This window comes from Notolabrus celidotus, chromosome 9 (genome assembly GCF_009762535.1).
Source record: "Notolabrus celidotus isolate fNotCel1 chromosome 9, fNotCel1.pri, whole genome shotgun sequence".
Classification (NCBI taxonomy): Eukaryota; Metazoa; Chordata; class Actinopteri; order Labriformes; family Labridae; genus Notolabrus; species Notolabrus celidotus.
This window is the reverse complement of record NC_048280.1, coordinates 17,747,054-17,769,152: the sequence shown is the minus strand read 5'-3', so window position 1 is coordinate 17,769,152 and position 22,099 is coordinate 17,747,054. Positions and strand designations below refer to the sequence as shown.

Below are 22,099 nucleotides of genomic sequence, written 5' to 3'. Positions count from 1 at the left end.
GAATTACATTTTTTAATGTAATTGGTGATATTAATATAATTAATCACAAGTCTGTTGCACATTAGTCTTTCAAAAATGTCTTACAGCAGTTTTCATGTGACTCACAGGCAATTATAAGTAGAATAACATTTATTTACAAGTGTATTTACAACAACTATTAAAAAACATTTCCCTTTAAAATGCCCCACTCCCACCAAATCTAATTAAACTGAATGCTCTATGTATAAAAACATTGTATCATGATACACATAGTAAGTACTGGTTCCAAAGTATAACAGCAGCTGACCTCAATAGATATACTGTATAATAAACTAACCTAATTGATTTATTCAACCAGATTATTTTTAATAACCAACTGCTCTTAAATAAGTGCTTGACCCACTTATATCCTTTGAATGATCTCTTTGTCTCCTAGCATTTAGCTAATACGTCATCCACAGTCACTCAGAGTCTGGAATTGCCGTGCCGAGTAAATTCCATAAAGAAAATTGACATGCAAGGCAGAAAGAAGAAAAGAAGGGTTAGGCATTGAGGAGCTGCAGCAAGCTGGCACAGTTCATAGGCTTAATAAGTTAAAAGTGAGCATGAATATCATAACATACTTAAAAAAATACAACTGAAAATAGTGGCAGATAAATAGTCACATCTAGAATTCGATTACATACCTCTATTGGATTAGCATTCTTTAAATTATCTATTTCTTGTGGTTAACGTTATGCTACACATTTGTTGAAGTTAGTTCTACAGTCACAAAAGAATGTTAATAAGGTGAGAGAGTTATGACGGCAAAAATAAACACAAAATTTGCATCCCTTGTGATTACAAGAGCTTTTAAGACATTGACCATGCTTATGTTCTCTTCCCCCTGTCCAACTACAACACTGTTCATCCTGTAAGTTCTTCTTCAGTCTCTTCAAAGTTATTTGAAGGCACAAAGGTCTGCTGTGGGCATAATGATGGGCTGTTGTGAGGTGTGTGTTTACCAAAGGTTTGATTAATTGATTGCTTTGGGTTTTTATGGAGGGTCTGTGTAGGACTGCTGGATGGAGTTATCTGGATATCTGTGTCCTGGCTATATAATGTGTGTAAGGGAAGCTGCTCTTGATTTATTGCATGACTCTGCACCTGGTTGAAGGCTTCAGGTGTGTGCTGAATGTAAGCTTGACTCAAGGCCAGGCTGAGGATCTCTGTCTTCTCCTTATAGAAGCGCAGCTCAAGGCCTCGCCGCCGGCCCAATACCAGCTCCCTCTGAGCCACCAGCAGCTCCTCCCCGATACGCCCCTGTGACTTCTGCTCACGTACAAGCCAATCCAGAGCCAAGCTGCTGCGCATGTACTCATCAAGTCCTCGCTGAGAGTAATAAGCTATCACACTCTGAGAGGAAAGAAGAGAATGAGCAATCATCATCAACATAAGAGAAACTGATGATTTATCAAAGTAATCTGAAACTAGGGATGAGATATGGAAACCTTTACCTGTCTGGAGCACTGTCTTTCTCTTAGAGCTTTCAGTGTCCCGTTCCAGTGCAACAACTGGAAAACTGTCATCATCTCCTATAGAGTGAAAGAGAGGGAGTAAAAGGGAGTAAGAATGAGACACATAAAGAGAGAAAGTCTTTGGCAAGACTTGTTTCACAAACATAAAAGTCCAGCTCTGCGAATGTATCAGTGTAACAAAGATAACATTCATCATGGCTGTTTCTTTAAACACACATCTAAACTTTGGATGATTTTTTAAATCCAGATCCAACTATTATTCATGCAACAGGTAGGTTCCACTCTGATTTACAAACCACTGTGTGGTTGAACAGCTGCCATGTGTTAAGAGCTGATGACATGAGTGATAAACAGAGAGAGAATATAGATTAACTGAACTTGATCTAATGAGACACAGATGGAACATAATGACACATAAGTTGTCCTGGGCCAAAGTCCATCTCGTTCCTGCTAACTTGTTTACTCTATTACTCTACCTCTGCAAATGATCCAGAACGCAGCAGCACGTCTGGTCTTCAACCAGCCTAAGACAGCTCATGTCACTCCCCTGCTCATTTTGCTACACTGGCTTCCAGTTGCAGCTCGCATCAGATACAAAACTCTAATCATCATCAACAAAGCAGTGACCAAAACTGCTCAAGTTTACCTGGAACCCCTCATCCAGGTCTACACCCCTTCTCGCCCGCTACACTCAGCCTCAGAAAAGCACCCAGTGCTTCAAGCACACAAGGCCTCAAAATCACTAGCTCGACTCTTCTCTTCTGTTGTCTCCATTCGATCTGCAGAGTCCCTCTCTACTTTCAAAAGACAGCTAAAGACCCAGATCTTTAGGAAACACTATGCACTTAGCTAGACTGCTCTCCACTGTTGTCCCCAGTGGCAAATCATGTCTTCCAGGTACAGTTGACTCGCACTGTCCTGCTCTACAGTACTGTGGGAATCTGTGTTAAGCTCTTGAGTGACCCAGCACTTGGTACTTTGTGAATTATTGTGGTGATGACAAGTTAATTGTTGTTGATGATAATGGAAGGTCTTAAATTGTTTGGCTGCTTCATTGTAGATGTTCCTTATTTTACTATAAAAAATAGCCTTTACACTGCTTGGCAGTACCTGCATCCAAATGGACTTGAAGCACTTTGTTACTCTTACTGATCTTGTTTACTCGTCTTGATCTTTTCTTGTGTTGTTGTTGTTCTTGCATGCACGTCACTTTGGATAAAAGTGTCTGCTAAATTACATTGTAACATTGTAACATTGTAACATTGTACTTCTGTCAATCTAGCCTGTGCTTCTTGTTTATGATTCTGCTTAATACACATCTAACTGTTGCCTTTTTGAATAAAGTATGCATACACATGGTTGACACTGTGTGTGTGCAGGTATTTTAATTTGTGTACTTAGGTGTTCATACTGCTTAGGAGTTCTTCACCTTTATGAGGTATGCAAAACCAATAATGATAATGAACCCATTTCCTCCTGCTAATAGCCCTCTGCCTGCAGACTTATGCTTATTTAAACAAATGTAGAAACATTAACTGTTTCATATCATGGCTCCCTGCCTGGGTTAACGTAAAGTGAGACGAAATTAGCAGAGACAACAAAAAACAACAAAGGGTGTTATGCCAACAGTTATTAATGTTATGTTATTAATGATAACAACTCAGTGATTGTGATGTTATGTTTGGCCTGAGAATATCTAGTCATATCAAATTATAATAAGTACAAGTACCTTGTGTTTGTCACAAACAAAATAAAAATACTAGTTATCCTTGAGTGCAAAGTAGCACATGACAAAGCCAGAATAGCTTGCAGTAAATTGATCTTTCACACTTTTACCATCTGACTCCATGATGTGATTAATAAGCACAAGCACAATAAGAAGAATATATTCAAAATAGGCCTCGGCTGTATGTTTCACCTGAAACTCCAGCATAGTCCGCCCCATGTAGGAGTGTAGCAGCAGGCTGTAAGTTCCTATACTGGTGTTCGAGTCACTTGCATCCTCAAAAGAAACCTAAACAGAGACAGCAGTGCACATCAGCTTAGTTTGGACTGAACTTGTAATATGGTGTTATGTTGTGTGTATGCCTTAGCTCACACTTACAGCACTGTTGGTGGCTGCCTGCTCCAAACTTTGAGTTATAAACTGTGAGGTGATGCGATGCGATGGGAGCTCATTCACCAGCGAGTTCATCAGAGCCACACGGGCTGCATCTCTCCGAGCTTCTGCCTGACTGGCACACATCTGAGGAGGACAAGAGGACCAGTATGAGGGGGTGAGATGTCAAAATGAGTTGAGAGTAAAAGACCGTGTAACATTTGTCTCTTCAGAAAGTAATATTAGGGTCTGCTGAAGTGTGTCCACTGCCCTGAGTCTTGTCTGCAAATAGGCACCTAATTTCTCCTGGGTTTTTTTGTGATGATTTTACACTTCATTGCAGCTAATCGTAGGATCAGAACTTAAATTACCAACGAGATTACAAATACCACATGACCCCTCTGAGCTGCCAGCAGCTGTCTGGGTCACAATGAGCTTACTGGGAGGCATTGTAGAATTTAAAGAGAACATTATAAGTATTATAACAACTTTATATTGTTTGTTTATATCTACTGAAAGGCCTTCTTTGTTACTCTGAATGGAAAAGTTGATTTAATAAAACTTTTTACAATAACAAGAAATTGCCTCTACTAAGAAAGTTTAATTCTGGGGGCTGTTTTCATTCATAAATTAGTGCATCTGCAGCTTCATGAACTGAGAAAATTGATGATAAAAGTATAGAAACAAGCTATTTATCTATACATGACATTCAAGATTCAAAGGTTTTTATTGTCGATTTTCACTATATCTACGGAGACATACAGGAAAATTGAGATGCTGTTTCTTTCTTCCAACTCTTAAATAGAAGAAATTTAAATGTATAGTATGTGTAGTAACTAATAGACAAGATTAAAGAACAGACTTTACAGTTATTTACATAGAGTAATACATGTTTGTAGATTTCAGGCTACCATAGGTGATGTCACAGTTTCCATGCTTATAGCAATCTCACCATAAAGAATGAAACATCTACTGCATCAGCTTTGACCTCATTCTAAAACAAGTTTTTGTTTAATCCTTACTTCACATGAAGGTTAACTTGTATTTTTGCAACACATGTAAGATACTCTACCAGGTGTAAATCTCCTTACACACAGCACTTGTAATGATTAACACACCTTATAGTTGCCAAAGCAGCTTCCTCCAGGCAGGGTGACGTAGTAGACATATGGGGGGCCAGGGGATGGTACAGACTCATAGAGGAGCAGACTCTCTGCATGGACTGCTGCATCCCCGACAGAGCCATCAAACTCACTGGAGGAGCCATTTGACTGACTCATCTGCCTCCTCTCCCAGAAGTTATGAAGCATGGACACAACGTTCACTGCACACATGTGACACATGTCAAAGAAAGAGACAGTTCTGAGTGAGAATGTGTAACCAAACACCGAAGCCAGGCATCTGTTAATCAGTATTTCTAGACAGTGTTTATTTGAGCAGAATCAGGAGCTGGATGTACCTCCCTATAAAATACACAAATCAGAATTTTCTAAACCCTTTGAGCTGTTTTTGACCCTGAATAAGACTGAAACATTTCCCATATCCTTCACTTGGTGCCAAACAATCCCATTCAGCTCAATTTATGGAAGCACAGAAAACTTTACAGACACTTATTTGAGACAGTCCTGCAGGATTCATAAAAAGATGTAGAAGCAATTACTGTCTTGTTTTTGTGCAATTTGAATGCATCAGCATCAGGTCAGTCGTAAATGCAGTTGCTCATTTTCACATAAGGATGAATTAAATCTTAAAGACACATGTATCTATTTCTTGTTAAACTCACATTAAATTGATCAGATACTTACAGTCTTTTGGGTTAGTAATGATCTCACTCTGGGACAGGTATGACATGATGCCCTCCTCCTCTTTTGCAATATTCATCCTCAGCCAGCGATTACTTCCACCGTTCCCTCAGACAGACAGTCCACGTTTCTCAGCAAGATGGTCCATCAAAACAGCAAGCAACAATCACCTCCATCACTGCTGCTCAGGATGAGGACATCATAGGGACTAAACTCAAAATCCAAAAGCTCTTTCACTCCCCCTCCATACTCCTTTTCTCCCCTTCTTCTCCTCCTCCTCCTCCTCTTCCTTCTCTCCTGTGTGAACATCTCACCATGGTTTCTTTTTTGAAGAGGACCACCTTTGTCAACCCCGTTGCCAATTAGCTTAGAGGGCCCCTCACTCTTTCTGCACATGCACACACTCACACACATACACACACAGAGGTGCTGGGCTGGAATGCTGTGCCCCTCCCCTTGGGCTGTGCAGCTGGTTAATCCCTGAACAGAATCCAACAGTTAAAGACCTGCACAAAGTTAAACTACAGATGGCACCATGTTCCATGTCAAGGTGCAGGAAGAGATTACTTTTTTAGAGTGGAGTCAGAAATATAACTAGATGGTTCTTATCTTATATGAAATACCCTTAGATTGAGCACTTTAGGACAATTACATCCACCATGTAGAGTTTTAGATGTGATGTGGGGGTGGGATACTTTCGACTTCACACACTAATTTGAACCCACAGAGCCCCGAGTCTGAGCTCCATTCACCCTCTTCAATATGAAAGGCCATTGTTAAAGTCTGAATTCACCCGCCTGCTGAAAGCCTCTTACACATAAATGAACCGAATCCTGAGAAAAAGTTGTTTCTGCATTCCTAAAAAATACTCTACTCTCATATTCGACACATCATGTTTCACTCTGCATTGATTTGCAGTGAAGGAATAATGTGTGTCTGTTTTCTGCACACTCTAATGCTGAGTGTTTTGGTGTGTTCTTGAGCATGTGTGTTCCCACATGCTTGTGTCAGACTCTGCTTTTTGATTGGTTGCTGGGAGGGTGGAGGCAGCCATGCATTCAAACTATCATAATGGTTGGGGACCTTTGAACCACAGGAGTTTAGCATACATTAAAGCTCTCCGTGAACTTCCATTCTGTTTGAATCTCATTAATCAACATCAGTCAGTGTCAGCAGGACACACAGACTGACTCTGAACTTGGAAAAAACAAACAGAAAAAGTAACTTTTACTTTGCAATCTGTGCTGCCATGTAGGAGAATGAGTTTAAGAGCATACCGCACTTGGCTTAACACAAGTTCCAGTACTGTCCTGATGGAGATGTTCCTTTGTTTTTAATAGTTACTGGACCCTTCTGAAGAATAAATACATGAAAACACACTTCATCATCTATGTTTTGATGGTTTAATTACCAATAACTCTTCATTATGACAGGTAGTTGATATTTACATTAGATTGTGGTACAAACATGATAATTCACTGCAGTTCAATTGGAAAAAAGTTCAAAGCTCTGTCATTCTTGTAAATTTTTATGACAGCAAACGGCAGCTGAGTTGTTGCACAGCTGCTGAGTATTTACATCAACCATCATGTATTTAAGCTTCTCAGACAAAAGACATGTTGGCATGAATTACATCTGTCCATCATAGCAGCCAAATTTATCCCCAGAATGAGGCACCCTCCAAACTAGACTTGATGTTGCTTTGGTTCTCTCTCCTTGATTTGGTGACCAAGTTGGCTTCTCCCTTCTGCAGACGTCGTCTCTGTGCTGCCTTCTGGTGGCTGGTGAGCTGCCTCCGCACCTTCTGACGGACCACCTCCTGCAGGACACACAAAAACAAGGACAGCAGGTTACTACAGATGAATGCACCCACTGTCTGTCTCAGTAAAGCAGACACAACAACATGTAGACATTTTACGTCTGCACCTTTCACATTCTCTAACAAACTGCAAAACCACAAAAAACCCTTTAACGCCACCTACTGGACATTTTAGTTTTTTTGTCTAAAACTGGACAAAGTCTACTGATAAGTCAAAACAGTCTTTATGTCAAGTAATCAACACAGTCAGACTGCTGTGTAATCACACTGTGGAAGAGTCTATATCATTTGTGTGTCTGTGTTTTACTTACTGGTGGAATGGTTGAGCAGCTCCCTATGCTGCCCATTGTGGCCTCACTGTCTGTCCTCTTCCTGATATGGTCTGCCATGTGTAGAAGACTGTCTGAGTCTCTGCAAAAAAAGAAAAAGAAAACAAGTATTAACTGCCATTATTTCATATTCAACAACATAAAGAATGTAGATATAAGCACATCAATAAACAACGATTCATGTCCTTGAATGGGTGGTCAATAAAGTCTAATTTCTTCACATAAGTTTGGGCAATCAAAAAGACATCATCTAAAAATGTCAGCCTGCACACTTATGCCATCCTATTCCACATGAAAACTTTGACTGGGCCTTCAAAAATCCCCAGGCAAACATTAAAACTGTATCAACATTTGTTCAATATATATTTTTGGGGTTATCTTTTGGGCAGATTTCAAAAAAGAAGAGAGTAGCAGGCGACATGTAGCAAAGGAATCGTGGCCAGGAGTCAAACCAGTGACCCCTTCAATGAGGACCACAGCCTCTATACATGGGGTGCATGCCTTAACAAATTGGCCAAAGTGGCGCCCTGAAACGTTTGACAATAAAAGTATTTATGTGGCATTGTGCAAGTCCTGACATTTCGCAATATAAGACAAAGGTGTCCTGTTCTGGTATAATTTGAACTTTTAAGCTTAATGCGTCACTCTCTATCACAGCTATAGATGGAGTATTCTATCCGAGTATAATGTTATTCAATGTACGATATGTTGGATTGTGTTGGATGGTTGCACTGGCTGTACCTGAAGGGCTTGAACTCCTTGTTGGCAGAAGAAAGTTCTGGACACTCATCATCTGCCTCATTCAGCTCTCCTTCTTCGTCCCTCTCTGTCTCCTCATCACTCTTAGCAGTAGGCTTTGTTTCACTCTCTTTTTGACCCTCCACCTTTTCAGCATCACTGTCCTCGATTTGTGTTTCCGTCTTTTTGTCACTGACTTTAAGGCCTTCCAGTTCCAGCATTGCATGTTTATATTCTTCCAGGTCCACATTTTCGTCTTCTTTTTCTACTTCCTCGTCTGTTGTGTCTTCGTCATCACACTCCTCTTCATCATCTTCATCCTCCTCAGGTCCTGCTGGATGTAGCAACGCACCATCTCTCTCCATATCTTTGGTGAAGCCGCTGGCTGAAACTTCGACATCGAGAGAACAAGACCGCCTGCAGGAGTAAATAGTGACCATAAAAGATCAGGTATGAATAAGGTTGTTAAATAATAAGAAAAGGAAGACATCTCACAATGCATAATGTTTTTTTCCTAAATGTTAAGACACAAGTACGGTTGGCTCTAAAAGTTCACAATAATGTAAGCTCCAATTCTATTTTAGTGTTTCATTACATCTGTAAGGAGAACATGAGCAGTTACCTGATATCTTTGAACGTTGGGAAGAGCTCGCTCTCATAGTTGTATCGTTTTGCAAAGAAATCTCTGATACATTTGACATCTCTATCAAAGTACCTATAAACAAACAGTCAAGAAAAGATACAGGTACATCTCATTAGCCAATTCATGAGTTTTAGTTGCTGATGATATTTATATTTTAACAGGGATACCAACCATTCTGCATTGGCATGTGAGGTGGACACCATCTGAGGGAAGTCAATCATAGTTATGTGGTCCTGGTCGTCCAACATGAGGTTAAACTCGTTGAAGTCCCCGTGAATCAGGCCGTGATTAGCCAGTTTGACGATAAGCTCCATAAACTCATTGTACAAGGCTGGGGGATCCTGCAGCTCATGCACCTGACACCTTAAAGACATGGACCAAACAAATATTAATATCAATACACTTCAGATTGGCACTTTTGTATTTCAGTTTCTTAATAATTTACCACCTATGTCTTTCAACAGCTTTTTCTTGTATCTAGGTCCCAGATTCACTGTTATCCACTTGTGCAATTTGTATGTATTTTGATCTTTTCTTAGCACAATAAATAAATAATATTTAACAAACAAAAGGTAGAGGCAAGCACTAATATGACAACAACAAATACAAAGTAAGAAGAGTAGGCTTGTTGTTTACATACAGTGGATATCCATTGATGAGCTCCATCACCACAGCATGTCGGTTATAGTCCACAGGTTTGGGGACAGGAAAGCCCCGATCATACAATGCCTGAAATTAGGAAGGTGAATTAAATGATGCAGTGCACAAGACTTGATCCTTGGTACACATCTAATGAACGGCTAGTGACATTTTCTTTCCAGTCTATGTCAGTAATACACTTGCTCTGATTTGTTCTGGTACCTTCATGTAGGCAAACTCCTTCATGGCAGAAAGGCGGGAGAGGTAAAGCCAGGACATGTTCTTCCTGTGTTTGTGATAATCTCTCTTGTTTTTCAAGTTCCTGAAGGAGGTACGACCCAATCTGTGAAGCTTTAAAGCATACTGCTCTCCATTTGGACTCGCCACAATATAAATATCTACAGGAGGAAAAGACAGGGATATATTATATTATTTATATTGTATCATGATGGTTTCTGATCCTAGCTAAACAGCCTGGACTTGTCAGACAACAGATACAATTTACATCAAAACCGGGGAAACATTACACACTTGAGTGCTGCTATGACTTAACTACTGTCTCTAGAAACACTATTGTGTTAAGAGTTTCTCTGCCTTTCTTAATGATTTATAACAAAAAAATGATTTTCGTAGTAATTATGAAAATTCCTGAGTAGCAATGCTAGATATGGTTCAGTCATACTAGCAAACTCCTGTTAGAGGTAGCATTGAAAAATGATTTCAATCTCAATATTTTCTATTTATAAATTTGGGGTAATTTTAAGAAGCAGGTCGGATTAGAAAGTGGGCATTCCTCTATTAACTCAAGCTTTGGGTAATTAACACATTTTTCTTCTTACCAAGAAATCAGTTAAAACAATCTGTACCATTCAGAAAAATAGTTTGCACATATGGCATTTGTGTATGATTCTTTTCTTACCTGACTCTTTACCTACGCCCATCTGGTTGCCAACTGAAATAATCACTTCTCGTGAACACATGGTCTTCAGAGCCAGGTAGTCATATCCTCCGTTGTTCAACCTGTAGCCCTGCACAGCTAAAAATCAAAATGCACATGTCACATAAGAATCATACGTTAAATGTATCTTCTCAAACACAAATGGAAAGATTTTTGTGACTTCTTACATTTGCTGCGTTCATAGGCCACCAGTTTGTGTTTGACAAGCTCTCTGAGGATCTTGTTGCAGCCGCCATGTTTGAGGCTGGCAATGGAGGACAGGAGACTCACTGGAACGATCTCGTGGTTCTTCATCCCCATTTCAACCTATACACAGAAGAAGTCTGATCTAAGTGTGATTGCAGCAGATATGCAAAGACATGTAGTGAGCACTACCTGATGAGACCATGGTTTGGAATTCACTTTGTTATAAGATAATATTCTAAAAAGACCTGACCTGAGTTTCCTTATAGAGGTCAGTTTACAGGTCATTTGGAGCAATAATTAATACGGTAAACTTAACTATTTGGGTTTCTTATAACTATAACTTCTTTATACAGATCTATAACCAATTTAGCACCATTTCAGTGTAAGTGTCTGAGTGCAATATAGTCAATTTCCTGTGCAACAATCATCCACAGAATTTTATTTTGAACAAAACATCCCCTCATTGTGTAATTCAGTAAGATGGAGCCATTATGGATCAGTAATTAACAGAGCAACACATTATCATTTTAATATATAATGTTTAATCTTAAATACAGAACCAATCCTTATGTATGTGAGAGACCAACACAGTCACAGTACCCACAGGCTGTTCAGGGTCATTTAGTTAAGCGAAGACCCAGAACTGATGCGGTGAGGAGATCTGTTATGTATACAGCCATCACAATGTGGAATGATTTACACTATAATTGAAGCACCCAGTAAAGCCAGTTTTAAAAGACTCTTAAAGAAACACCTTAACAATAACCCTAACATTAATGAATTTTAGTGAACACTAAGGATAAGTTTTAATTTGATGTGATGTTATGTTGGTAGTGGTATTTTCTGTTTTTTTTATTTCATTTTACGTTTGTAGATTTTCCTGTTTTTCTATTTTATGTCTGTATAGCATTCACAGTTTCCCTTTGTATGTTTGTAGCATTTTCAGTTGCTTTATTTTCTGTTGTGCATTATTATTTGTGTGTAGTTTTTTTTTGTTCTTGTGTTTCATGTTTGTAGTATTTTCTGTTTTTGTATTTCATGAATATTTTGTATGTTATGTTTGTTTTATGTGGACCCCAGGAAGAGTAGCTGCTGCATTAGTGGCAGCTAATGGGGATCTGAATAAAGAAATGAATGAACCCTTGAGTTGAGGGGAAACAGGATGAATTGTAAAACGGCCCAAGAACAACATTACTGGCAGATCAAATCTACTACGGATGCTCCTCTTTTGACCACTCATTATTATGGGGTTCTCATGAAACCCAACGCGTCATTGAGAACTATTTATTATTATTTCAAAGCCCCTTTCATTTATTACAGTGTTCTGATAATGTAAAACATTTAGCAGTTCAGTAATGATGTCTTTATTACGAATATAACGAACAAACGCTGTTAATTCTCCGTAATCACAAGTAACTCCAAACAGGTCCTACTGTAGTATGTTTAATAAAGTGTCATGTCATTGAGAATCTGAGCACATTGTTTGATGTATACAGTCAAGTTTGCTTTAAAACCGACCAAAGCTAACATATGCCACATGCTAGCTGCTCAGAGAAGAAGAAGACAGTTTTAAACGTACCGCTGTGAGGACTCGGAAGTCTTCTCGAGATAAGTATCTCAACACCACGACATTCAGCTTACCCATAGTTCCACCAAACTCAAACAGTGATCGATTTAAGAACAATAGTAGTTTTACTTAAACAGCTCAGATATCCACATTTTTATAAACACATGTGTAAGGCGGAAGTAGGGAACCGGAAATACGTCACGTGAAGATAGTTCCCCCCATGCTGACGTTTCAAACAGGTGGTGCTTACAAGGTAACACCAGGGTAACCTGAGGGCAACGCCTAACACACAAGCCTGAAGCGTTATGCTACAAGTTAAATATTAAATCGGTAATAAATAAAAGGTGAGTACGTTTACATTGTATTGCGTTAAAGATATGAAATGTAATATTGTTCAACACGATTTACCGTTTGATGAGACCACACAGCCCTCACAGGTGTTACTAGAACTGAATAAATCGCTATTACATTAATTGCAGTATGAGTTATTCATGTAGATATTTCCACCAGTGTGTCCCTAGATAACAAGTCAAATTGTTGGCCCTGGAACCGAGAGCTGTGTGAATCTGATGACAGAGAGCTAACAGTGTCACTATCACAATATCACAGGTGAAGTTATTAAATCACTAAACTCTACCTGATAACCTCAGGTGGAGATGCAGAGGAAATCTCTTCCTTCTTTAAATAAAGAGCAGAAAGCAGCAGAGGCTGAGGATGCAGAGGTTACTGTAGGTCAAATAACATTTAGCTGTAGGTAATAAATATGATTTAAAGGACCCAGATGAATGACTTTAAAAAGCACATGGAGATGTAGATTAATGTTACAGAGACTCCTGCATTCAAAACTGTATTGAAATAATACTATAATGGTATTAACATCAAAATATGGTGAAAACGCAAACCCCTCTACCTGGAACATGTGTGCGTTACTTCTCACTGCAGTGGCTCACTCTACTCTCACTATTCAACATGTTTATGAATGTTGTCATATTTATAAGTCATGGATTTTTTAAATGTTGTATGTTTTCATTGCTATTTTACTGCAAACCTTCAAATTAAGAGACATTTAAAGTATTTGACTTACATATCCGTTTATTAGTCTGCAGTTCAGGGTTATATATGGACGGGGTTGCTGGATATAGGCTGATTTTTACCATACTCCAGAAAATCTCCCTATTTTTCACAGTCCAATGTTGGCAGGTTTGTGTTTGTACCATAGACTGTATGGTTTGTACAGTGCCCCCGCGTGAAATCTGAAGTCCAAAAAGTTTTGTTGATTTGACAAGTAGGCTCTACTAATTTACAGTGGTTGTAAATAAGTGTGAAAGATTTAAACATTTTCTATTAAAATGGGTCATTTAAAGAGAACACACCTTGCAATACATAAGCACAGGTGTACATTTACAATGCAGTGAATGTTAGCTTCTGTTTAGCTGCTTTTGTAGTTTCTGACTTAACTGTTAATACATGTGTTTTCCTAATATATCAAATAAAGATCACTGTTCTGACATAGACTGTAAGAAGAAACTAGTTTAGAAGAGTTTGGGATATAATTGTTCTGTTGGATAACATTTATTTAATAGCTTCAGAGTGAGACAAAGAAAGTGATTTATCTGCAGGTATCTGTTGCCATAGCTGCTGGATTCTGTGCATTCCATTGGCAGGTTAATTCTAAACAGAGTGAATGTGCGTGTGTATGAGTGTGTTTGAGTGTTTACTCAGGACTGCTCTTTGACAGACACCGCTCTGTTCTGCTCTCAACACACACACAAACACACACACACACACACACACACACACACACACACACACACCACACACACACACACACACACACACACACACACACACACACACACACAAACACAGCGCCTGATTTTCACAGGCTGTGTTGACTCGATGGAATTCCTCCTCTTGTTTATTTAACATTCTGTGGGTCAGCAAGTGCCTGTAACCAAAGGCTGGCTATGCTGGCATGACTTTTTTCGTCTGTGTGCTTATATTTTTTATGTGTGCAAACAACTAAATGCACTGTGCACAGACACATTCTTATGTCTTTTGTCTTATAGCTCATGAAATCAGAAATCCAGAATCCATAAAAGGATTAAAAAATTGTAACAATACAGAAATGTACAAAGTACTTTCATTTGTACACTATACATGTCTGTGGCTCCTTTACAATGATTTACTGCATCATTAGACCATGGCAGCGATCAACCTGTGCCGCAGCTGAGGTGTTATTGAAGCTCAGGTTGCTTTGATAGCAGCCTTTAACCTGTCTGTAATTTGGGGTCGGTTGTTTCTCATCTGCGTCTTGACTAACACCCTGCAGATTCTCCATGGAGTTCAGATCAGGCCCGTTGGCTGGCCAATCAAGGACATGACCATGGTCCACAAACAATTTGGCGCTGTAGGCAGGTGCTAAGTCCTACTGGAAAAAAATCTGCATTTCTATAAAACTTGCCAGCAGACAGAAGCATGATTCTGTGTCTCTCCACTCTTCCTTCAGACTCAAGGACCTTGATTTCCAAATGAAATGCAAAATGTATTTGCTTCTGGAAAGAGGACTTTGGACCACTGAGCAACAGTCCAGTTCTCTTTATTTCTTTTTCTCCTTAGCCAAGGGCAATTTTGACGTCTTTGCCTTAAAGGTGGCTTGATGTTAGGAATGTGAAGGTTGTAGTCCCTTTCCTGAAGACGTCTGCCCATGATGTCTCTTGATGCACTGACACCAGCTAAAGTCCACATGTTGTGAAGCCCTCCAAAGGTCTTGAATGGTCTTTTTTGTTGTTGACAATCCTCTTAAGGCTGTGGTTGTCCTTGACGCTTGTGAACCTCTTCCCTCCACACTTTTCCCATCTTTTTTTTCCAACTTTCAAACAGCCAGTCTTTTCAGCATAACCTTCTGTGGCTACCCCCCTTGTGGAGGGTGTCAGTGATTGTCTTTTGGACGACTATTAGGTCAGCGGTCATCTCCATTATTGTGGTTGAGTGTACTAAAAGATACAGAGTTAAAACTGTTTTAAAAGGGATTAACACAAACTCAAATGAAGTATTCTAATATTTTGAGAAGGTTTTTTTAAACTGTAGGTCATAATGATCAAAATTAAAATAAAAAAACACATTGACACATTTTAGTTTGCATGTAATGAGTCTAAAATATATAACATTTTCAATTTAAAAAATGATGGAAAGCACAGAATTATTTCATGATATTCTCATTTTTTGAGATGGAACTCTTTTTTTAATAACAGAACTTTGATTAAAGCTGCTGTAAGTAGTCACAGAGTAAACATCTGGTCAGAGAGAGGGACTTCGAATGTCAACACTATCCCTCCCAACCAGATTTCTTCTTAGCCCCCCAACACAGATCGGCATGTGCTGTCATGATGGTGCCAGACTCATAACCAATCGGAGGATTGGTAGGGGCCGCCCCTTAACCAATCAGGACAGAGGATTGGAGATTAGCTATGATTGGTCTGTTATAACGGGAACGAGGGGAACAATAACATTTCTTGATACAAAGACATTGGAAAACGCAGAGATTTCGCAATAGTCTCAAATTACTCCACTTACAGTTGTGTACCGATGGGCATTTGACCTTTTCTCCAAACCCAGCAGAAAAAAAAGCAACGTTTTTTACACCATTCCTACCAACAGCAGCTTTAAGTAAATTCATTTATTTAAAAAAAGAGTCAAAAGGAACCTAATGACAGCTAAATAGTAACTCTCTGTCCAACTTATACAGTTTACACCTCTTGATGACAGCTCAGCATTCTGCCTGTTATAAAGCTGTCCCTATATGACCTATGCCAACAGTTGTACTATATATTCCTCTGGGATCTTCATGCCAAATGACATTCTATTCATAGTCGTAAAGCTCATGTGACCTCATGCTTAACATTGCACAATGCATCTCTTGTTGTACAAAACAGACAATTTTTACTGACAAAATTGCAGCTAACTAAATATTGTCTTGTTTTTGATTTGAGTTATTATGTGTTCCCTATTAGATAAGGCGACCTCTTCCAAAGTGATGACAAAGTAATATTGACACATTGAACTTTGGTCCTCAACAAGAACAGCACCACAAGCAAGCCCAAAAAAGACCACAGAGTTGGAGAAGAGTCTTCCTGACACCCCTTCATTAGACACCTTAATAACAAAGTATTTATGCATTAGATTACATGGAAAAAGTTTTTCACCTCAGACTGTTATTCTCTGTAATGCCAAAAAAGAAAACTACACCACATCAGTTCTTAATTTGACAGCTAGATGGCACTGTGACACAGGTGGAGTGCTGTATCTGCCCAGCTGCTGTCTTTTGTCTCATGTGGACCTTTGTTGTCTCTGGTTTAAGTCAAGTATTGAAACTGAATAATTTTCCTCCTTCAAACACACCTGGCCCTTTGTTTGAACTGAAGTGTCTGTGTGATATTGAGCAGACATAATGTTTCTGATGGGGTCAAGATGTGTGGAGAGATGAGCAACATTGTTTCTCAGTGTGAAATAAAACAGTGCATTTGTTATTTAACCAAATTATTCTTATGATTCCTTTATATGACTACAATATAATATCTGATCTGATATTAACTGATCTTTTTAAGCAAAATAATCAATAGGCGGACCACTGCTGAACCATCATGCTTTTAAAAGGATGGACATGTAAAGAAAGAATTGACAATGAGTTGACAGCTTGCCATATTTTTGTAGATTGTTTCTTAGCTAACTTGATTTTGAATGAACTGCTTGTATTTTAATCAATAACAGCTTTCCATGCTCCACTTTTCATGATTTGTATTTCTGTTTTCTGCCTTACCCCATGCTAAAGGCAAATGGAAGCACATGATAACACTGCTTTAATTAGATATTACCACACTAACTCAGAATTCGATTAGATTATCATGTCCTTGTGTATCTCAATGTTTAAGGAAAAATCTTTGGATATTCAGCTGCTTTTGAAAAATGTTTTCATGATTCGGAGTCTAAGGAGAAATCTGTAGAGATATCTGATTCGTCTGATAGGCTGAATGTGTTTTTTACTGATAAACTTGTGATTTGCTCCACTGGCTCTCTCTCAGCAGCTGCAGATTCCAAGTCTCGAGGCAGAGTTTCTTGTTAAACAGCCTGACAGACGGGAGCAGTCATCTGTTTCACTGAGCCTGGACCCTTTACACACAAGCACAGACCAGAGTGGCCGAAGGTATGTTGGTGGAGCTTGGCCTTGGGTATAGAGGCAGAGTGTGGAGCTGCCAGTGTGGGGAATTATCTGGAACATGGCGGAACGGCCATTCCTCCATGCGCGTACACATATAAGCACACACACACACACACACACACACACACACACACACACACACACACACACACACACACACACACACACACACACACACACATACACACACATACACACACACACACACACACACACACACACACACACACACACACACACACATACACACAGTGTGATAGTGTCTTCCTTCCAGATGTGTGTGAGGGAGTTTTTGCCATGCTTTAACACAAAGCAGCTCTCTTTTCAGTCTTCATACCATTCCATCTTATTCTCGCTCATCTCTTCTTTTCTTCTCCTACAGTCTCTGCTCTAGAATTCAAGACATCTGATTAAATAAGTGACCAGACTCTTATGAGGCAGATACAGTACCTCTTCACCTTGTGTGTTTTCGTGAGCACTCATGTCTCTGCTGGTCCTCAGATGTATTGTTTCAAATATGATGACCCTTTCTACTCTCTGTGTAAAAGGCTGAATATCCTCAGTAGACCTGGGGTAAATCGGGACCTTTTGATTAGAAATTAATGAGCCTCTCGTTAGTGTGAGATGAAAGAAAGAGCTGGATAGGTCAAAGTGATGAAAGGACCTTTGCAGTACTGAAGTGAAGTGAAATGATTGCTACATTTGATGTACATATAGTATATCAAAGCTCCCGCCCCTCCCCCTTTTATTCACATCAAGAGAAGAAATTACATATTATGTTTTTATAATGCATGAAATATTAACATAAGTAGCATACCTAAATCCAAATTGATTTCAATTGTTTTGTTGCTACTTAAATGTCTATGTTCATATTTGACAAATTATTTAAAAGAGACCAGACACCTTACCTCATGACAAATATAGAGGTAACAGTCTGGTGTTATTGTGTCAGTCTGTAAATCTGTTTTTCACAGGACTGAGATATTTGAGGGACTGTTTATGTCCGTTCTGTCTTAATGTTTGATTTTCCTTACCTGGTTTGCTGCAGAGTTAGCGTAGGATCACGGGGACTTACCCCCATCAGCCCACAGAGGATGTCTGCTCCACAAACAGACAATTTTGAGGGTAATACACATAAACACCTCAGCACACGCACAGTGTCAGCCCGTTAAATTGCTTTCTTGTTGTTTTCCAGCGTTAAGCTTCAGGGAGGGGGGATGCTAAATTGAGGCAGGAATTGGAGAAGCTTAGGTAAGTCTCCAGCAACAAGCGTGGGCTTTGTTCCTCGGGTATCATCGCTGTGACTTTAGCCAGCTGCTGTGTGTTTGGAAACATCAAATTTGATTAGATTAGAGCAGAAGAGAGGAGATCTACTTACTCTGCCTGTTCTGCTGCAGGTCTCCTAAACAATCATCTGCTCTCAGGTGCTGGCAAAGCAGGGGGTGAATGAGGGGCTCCCTGAGAAATATGAGGAAGGAAGACACAACCTGTTCTAGGCTCAGCTGATAAAGCTTGGTATGCAGATTAGTGCACACAAAAGACTATCGAACTCAATTGGCCAAGTTGTTCTCTCTTTTTTAAGTTTTAGTGCAGCTGTTATGTGTATTGTGGTGTGGTATTGATGAGGTTCTGATCCCCACACCATAACAAGGTACAAACACATAATAAATACTGTAACCTTAAAAGCTTACAGTTTTTACAGCTATAATTTACAGCTATTTCCAGGATGTGTAGCTTTAAATATATACCATGAAGTTTTGCATAAATATGCAGTGTTGGCTATTCATATATCAGATATAAACGTGTAAATAAATTCCACATGTTTATGGACCAGAGGTTTGCATCTAACTCTATGTTTATGAACCTCAGGGTTATGGTTATGAATATATCATGCAGTTTGTTTAAATGTCTACAGCTGTATTTATATGCATAGAAGAATACAACAGGAGATGTATCATTCTGCTATGTTCCAGTCCAAGCTTACTATACTGGTTAAATTTTGCTCCTCTGTCAGGCGGTCAGGTTGGCACTGCACACAAATAACAAGGTGCTGCAAGGCAGGTTTGCATAGATAAAGCCTGGTTGGCAGCACAAAGTGTACACAGGGACACATCCAGCATAATTTTATATATTCCTGTTTTAATGCTACACCAACATTTTTCAGAATGATCTGTGCTTGTTATTATGATTGTACTATGTGGTCTGCATACTAATTGTTCAGTATTTGCAGGGGTCTGTGTCTACCTGAGCAACAAGCTGGACTTCATTTTTAGCTTCAGTGGCACAGAGCCAGCCCCCCAAAATGGTAGGAATACGGTTCTTTACATGGCTGAGCTCATTAAGTTGTTTTTATGTGGATTGACAATCAATTTGGATTGAGCTTTACGTATGATTTGGATGTAATAAGAAAACTTGTTGTTTTACAGGAAGATACTTACTAAAGGTGCTTCTTAGCTGGGCTTTGTGATTTATTTAAGTATGACCATGAGGTATTCATTTAACTAGGTTATAACCAGGGCAACCCCCATGTCTGGCCAAAAATGGTCCCTTAATGAATCTCCTCCAAGTGGCAACCTCCGGTCTCAAACTATGAAGCTCATGCGTAAGTGTTATAAACTGCAATTCATCGAAAACCGCTTGAGGCTGGCTGCAGAAACACCAGAAACCACATAGACACCAATTCAAAAAAGACGATCTTTGCAGCATTAATAAACATGTTTACAGCCTGGTTCAAAAATCGGCTTGGCTCTACTTAGCTAATCTCTCTATCGGCACACACTGTAAGGGGGGTGAATTTTTTTCTAACTCGATGGTTCAGAAGATATTAAGATTACGTGTTTTTGCCCAAATAAGGACATGACTGATTGACTCCTGGATGGGAACACATAGCTGTTGGCTAGGAGGTTCAACTCCGCCTCTTTACGTCACACTATGCCTGGTTGAGTTTTTCATTACCAATATGGCTGCCGCCGGTGATGGCTTCAAAACAGCGCTCAGAAAAGATGGGTGACGTAACGGATACTACGTCCATTATTTATACAGTCTATGATATCCTCCTAAAACACAACATGCTACATAGTTGACCAAAGGACACCGGGTTGGGGTGTGTGTGTTCATATTTGGAGGCTATGGTGCCTTTCACTGACCCCCAGCCTGTATGCCGTCCCATACTGTTTACTCCCCACAGTTCCTGTCTCCCTTCAGCTGTCATAGCATCAAAGGCAAAAAATGTCCCCCAAAAATTAACTACAAAAAACTGATGCGCTTGATAAAGTGTCCTCCCTTAAATGTCAAGACAGATCTGTGTTGGCGCATGTGCTTGTGGGCACGCATGTATGTGTGTAAGTATGAGTGATGCAACATAGGCTGTGGCCACATAATAACGTGCCACAGTGATAGAGAATGCTACTAACTAACAGCAGTTCTCAGATGATCCCCTCCATCACACACACACTAACAGTGACACACACACACATTGCCCTCGCTTGTCAGACCCTTGTAATGGGATCACTGAGGGATTGGTCCTGCATCAGTCACAGAGCAGGTGCAAATGTGAACTCACACAAAAAGGTACAACCACCCACACACTCTCTCACACACACATTTTGTCTAGAGGCTGAACATGGCCGTGTATCACTGGAACAGGAAAGCTGCTCTTTATCTCAGAGCCTGCCGTTGTTAAGGCCATCAGATAGCAGCTACATTTTGTGTGAGTGTGTGCATGTGTGTACATGATGTTGAGTGTATCTGTGTGTCTAGTTTAATAGCATTAAGTCCTGCAAGCGTGAAATGAGACAGTCTCCCACTATCTGTCTTAAAGAGCAGGGCTGAGAGAGCAGAGTGGCTGAAATGAACTGATGGATCATGCAGGCTTTCAGTTAGATCAGCCTGTATGCTCTAATAGAAACTGTGCTGGTCTCATGGAAAGACGTCACGATGGACCACAAAATCTCCACATACGCCTGATGGACTCTGTCTTCCAATGATTTGGTTAGCTTGATTTGACTCATTTTGCAAATTATTTGCATATGAAACACTTTGGATGACATTGTAAAGAAAGACTTCCTTCCTCCAGCTCATTTCAAAATCTCCAATTACTTGTTTGTTCTTTAGGGAATGATGCTCAGTTGTCCCAGGGAGCGAGCTCATGAAATGCATGTCAGCTTAGATGGTTATGTTGTATTTTCCTATTTCAGAGGGCACAGATCAATATTTATCAGACTTCAGATTGCTGAGAGGAAGCCAATTTGTGTGAAATTGTTTTTCACTTGTATTAAAGTGTAAACAGAAGTTTGTTAGACTCTCATAAATTCAAACAAATGCTTGGAAAATCTTCTGGATATCCTTATAGCAGCTTGTGGCCTCCAGTAAATGACTTGCAGTAGAAAACCCTGGACATGTTGGCTAAGCCTCGCCTGCAGATCAGTTGGCTTCATAGTCTAACTATGTGAAATGCCAAAGATATCAGTCCGTCACAAAACCTGAAATGTAGGGTTTTTTTCCACCCTTTGTTTGATAGTTTTGAATCTCACTTGTGCCCAAATCTCTTTCTCAGTTCTGCAGTCACTTCTGCTTTGAGAGAAGTAAGAAAAAAATTCTCTGAAGC

At 39.6% G+C, this 22,099-nt stretch overlaps 2 protein-coding genes and 1 long non-coding RNA gene across 3 annotated transcripts in view; 1 reads left to right on the top strand and 2 right to left on the bottom strand.

Moving 5' to 3' along the window:
• Positions 1–207: 207 nt before the first annotated feature.
• Positions 208–5,475, bottom strand: LOC117818579 (protein limb expression 1 homolog). The gene is made up of 6 exons (XM_034691518.1): positions 5,400–5,475; positions 4,713–4,918; positions 3,601–3,741; positions 3,415–3,510; positions 1,476–1,553; positions 208–1,374 (listed from the first exon to the last, which is right to left on the bottom strand). The coding sequence occupies exons 1-6, from the start codon at positions 5,473–5,475 to the stop codon at positions 886–888; spliced, it is 1,086 nt and encodes a 361-aa protein (XP_034547409.1). The 3' UTR covers positions 208–885.
• A 1,310-nt stretch (positions 5,476–6,785) lies between these two features.
• Positions 6,786–12,491, bottom strand: riok2 (RIO kinase 2 (yeast)). The gene is made up of 10 exons (XM_034691846.1): positions 12,288–12,491; positions 10,690–10,828; positions 10,484–10,600; positions 9,787–9,962; positions 9,566–9,654; positions 9,097–9,288; positions 8,905–8,997; positions 8,286–8,699; positions 7,527–7,626; positions 6,786–7,215 (listed from the first exon to the last, which is right to left on the bottom strand). The coding sequence occupies exons 1-10, from the start codon at positions 12,351–12,353 to the stop codon at positions 7,054–7,056; spliced, it is 1,548 nt and encodes a 515-aa protein (XP_034547737.1). The 5' UTR covers positions 12,354–12,491; the 3' UTR covers positions 6,786–7,053.
• LOC117818788 overlaps positions 12,488–22,099 on the top strand; it is a 44,293-nt gene continuing 34,681 nt past the window's right edge. The window contains exons 1-3 of the long non-coding RNA XR_004632398.1: positions 12,488–12,619; positions 17,357–17,478; positions 19,724–19,798. This is a non-coding gene — a long non-coding RNA (uncharacterized LOC117818788). The remainder of the gene's footprint in view (positions 12,620–17,356; positions 17,479–19,723; positions 19,799–22,099) is intronic.

What these genes read in the sequence shown, in the direction of transcription:
- LOC117818579 (XM_034691518.1), bottom strand. Translation starts at nt 5,475, where the DNA reads ATGAATATTGCAAAAGAGGAGGAGGGCATCATGTCATACCTGTCCCAG. An exon ending in GCTGCTTTGGCAACTATAAG is followed by an intron (nt 3,742 to 4,712) that starts GTGTGTTAATCA and finishes TGTCCTCCTCAG; the next exon opens with ATGTGTGCCAGTCAGGCAGA. An exon ending in AAAGACAGTGCTCCAGACAG is followed by an intron (nt 1,375 to 1,475) that starts GTAAAGGTTTCC and finishes CTTTCCTCTCAG; the next exon opens with AGTGTGATAGCTTATTACTC.
- riok2 (XM_034691846.1), bottom strand. Translation starts at nt 12,353, where the DNA reads ATGGGTAAGCTGAATGTCGTGGTGTTGAGATACTTATCTCGAGAAGAC. An exon ending in ACTTCCGAGTCCTCACAGCG is followed by an intron (nt 10,829 to 12,287) that starts GTACGTTTAAAA and finishes TTCTGTGTATAG; the next exon opens with GTTGAAATGGGGATGAAGAA. An exon ending in GGGCGTAGGTAAAGAGTCAG is followed by an intron (nt 9,963 to 10,483) that starts GTAAGAAAAGAA and finishes TTCCTCCTGTAG; the next exon opens with ATATTTATATTGTGGCGAGT.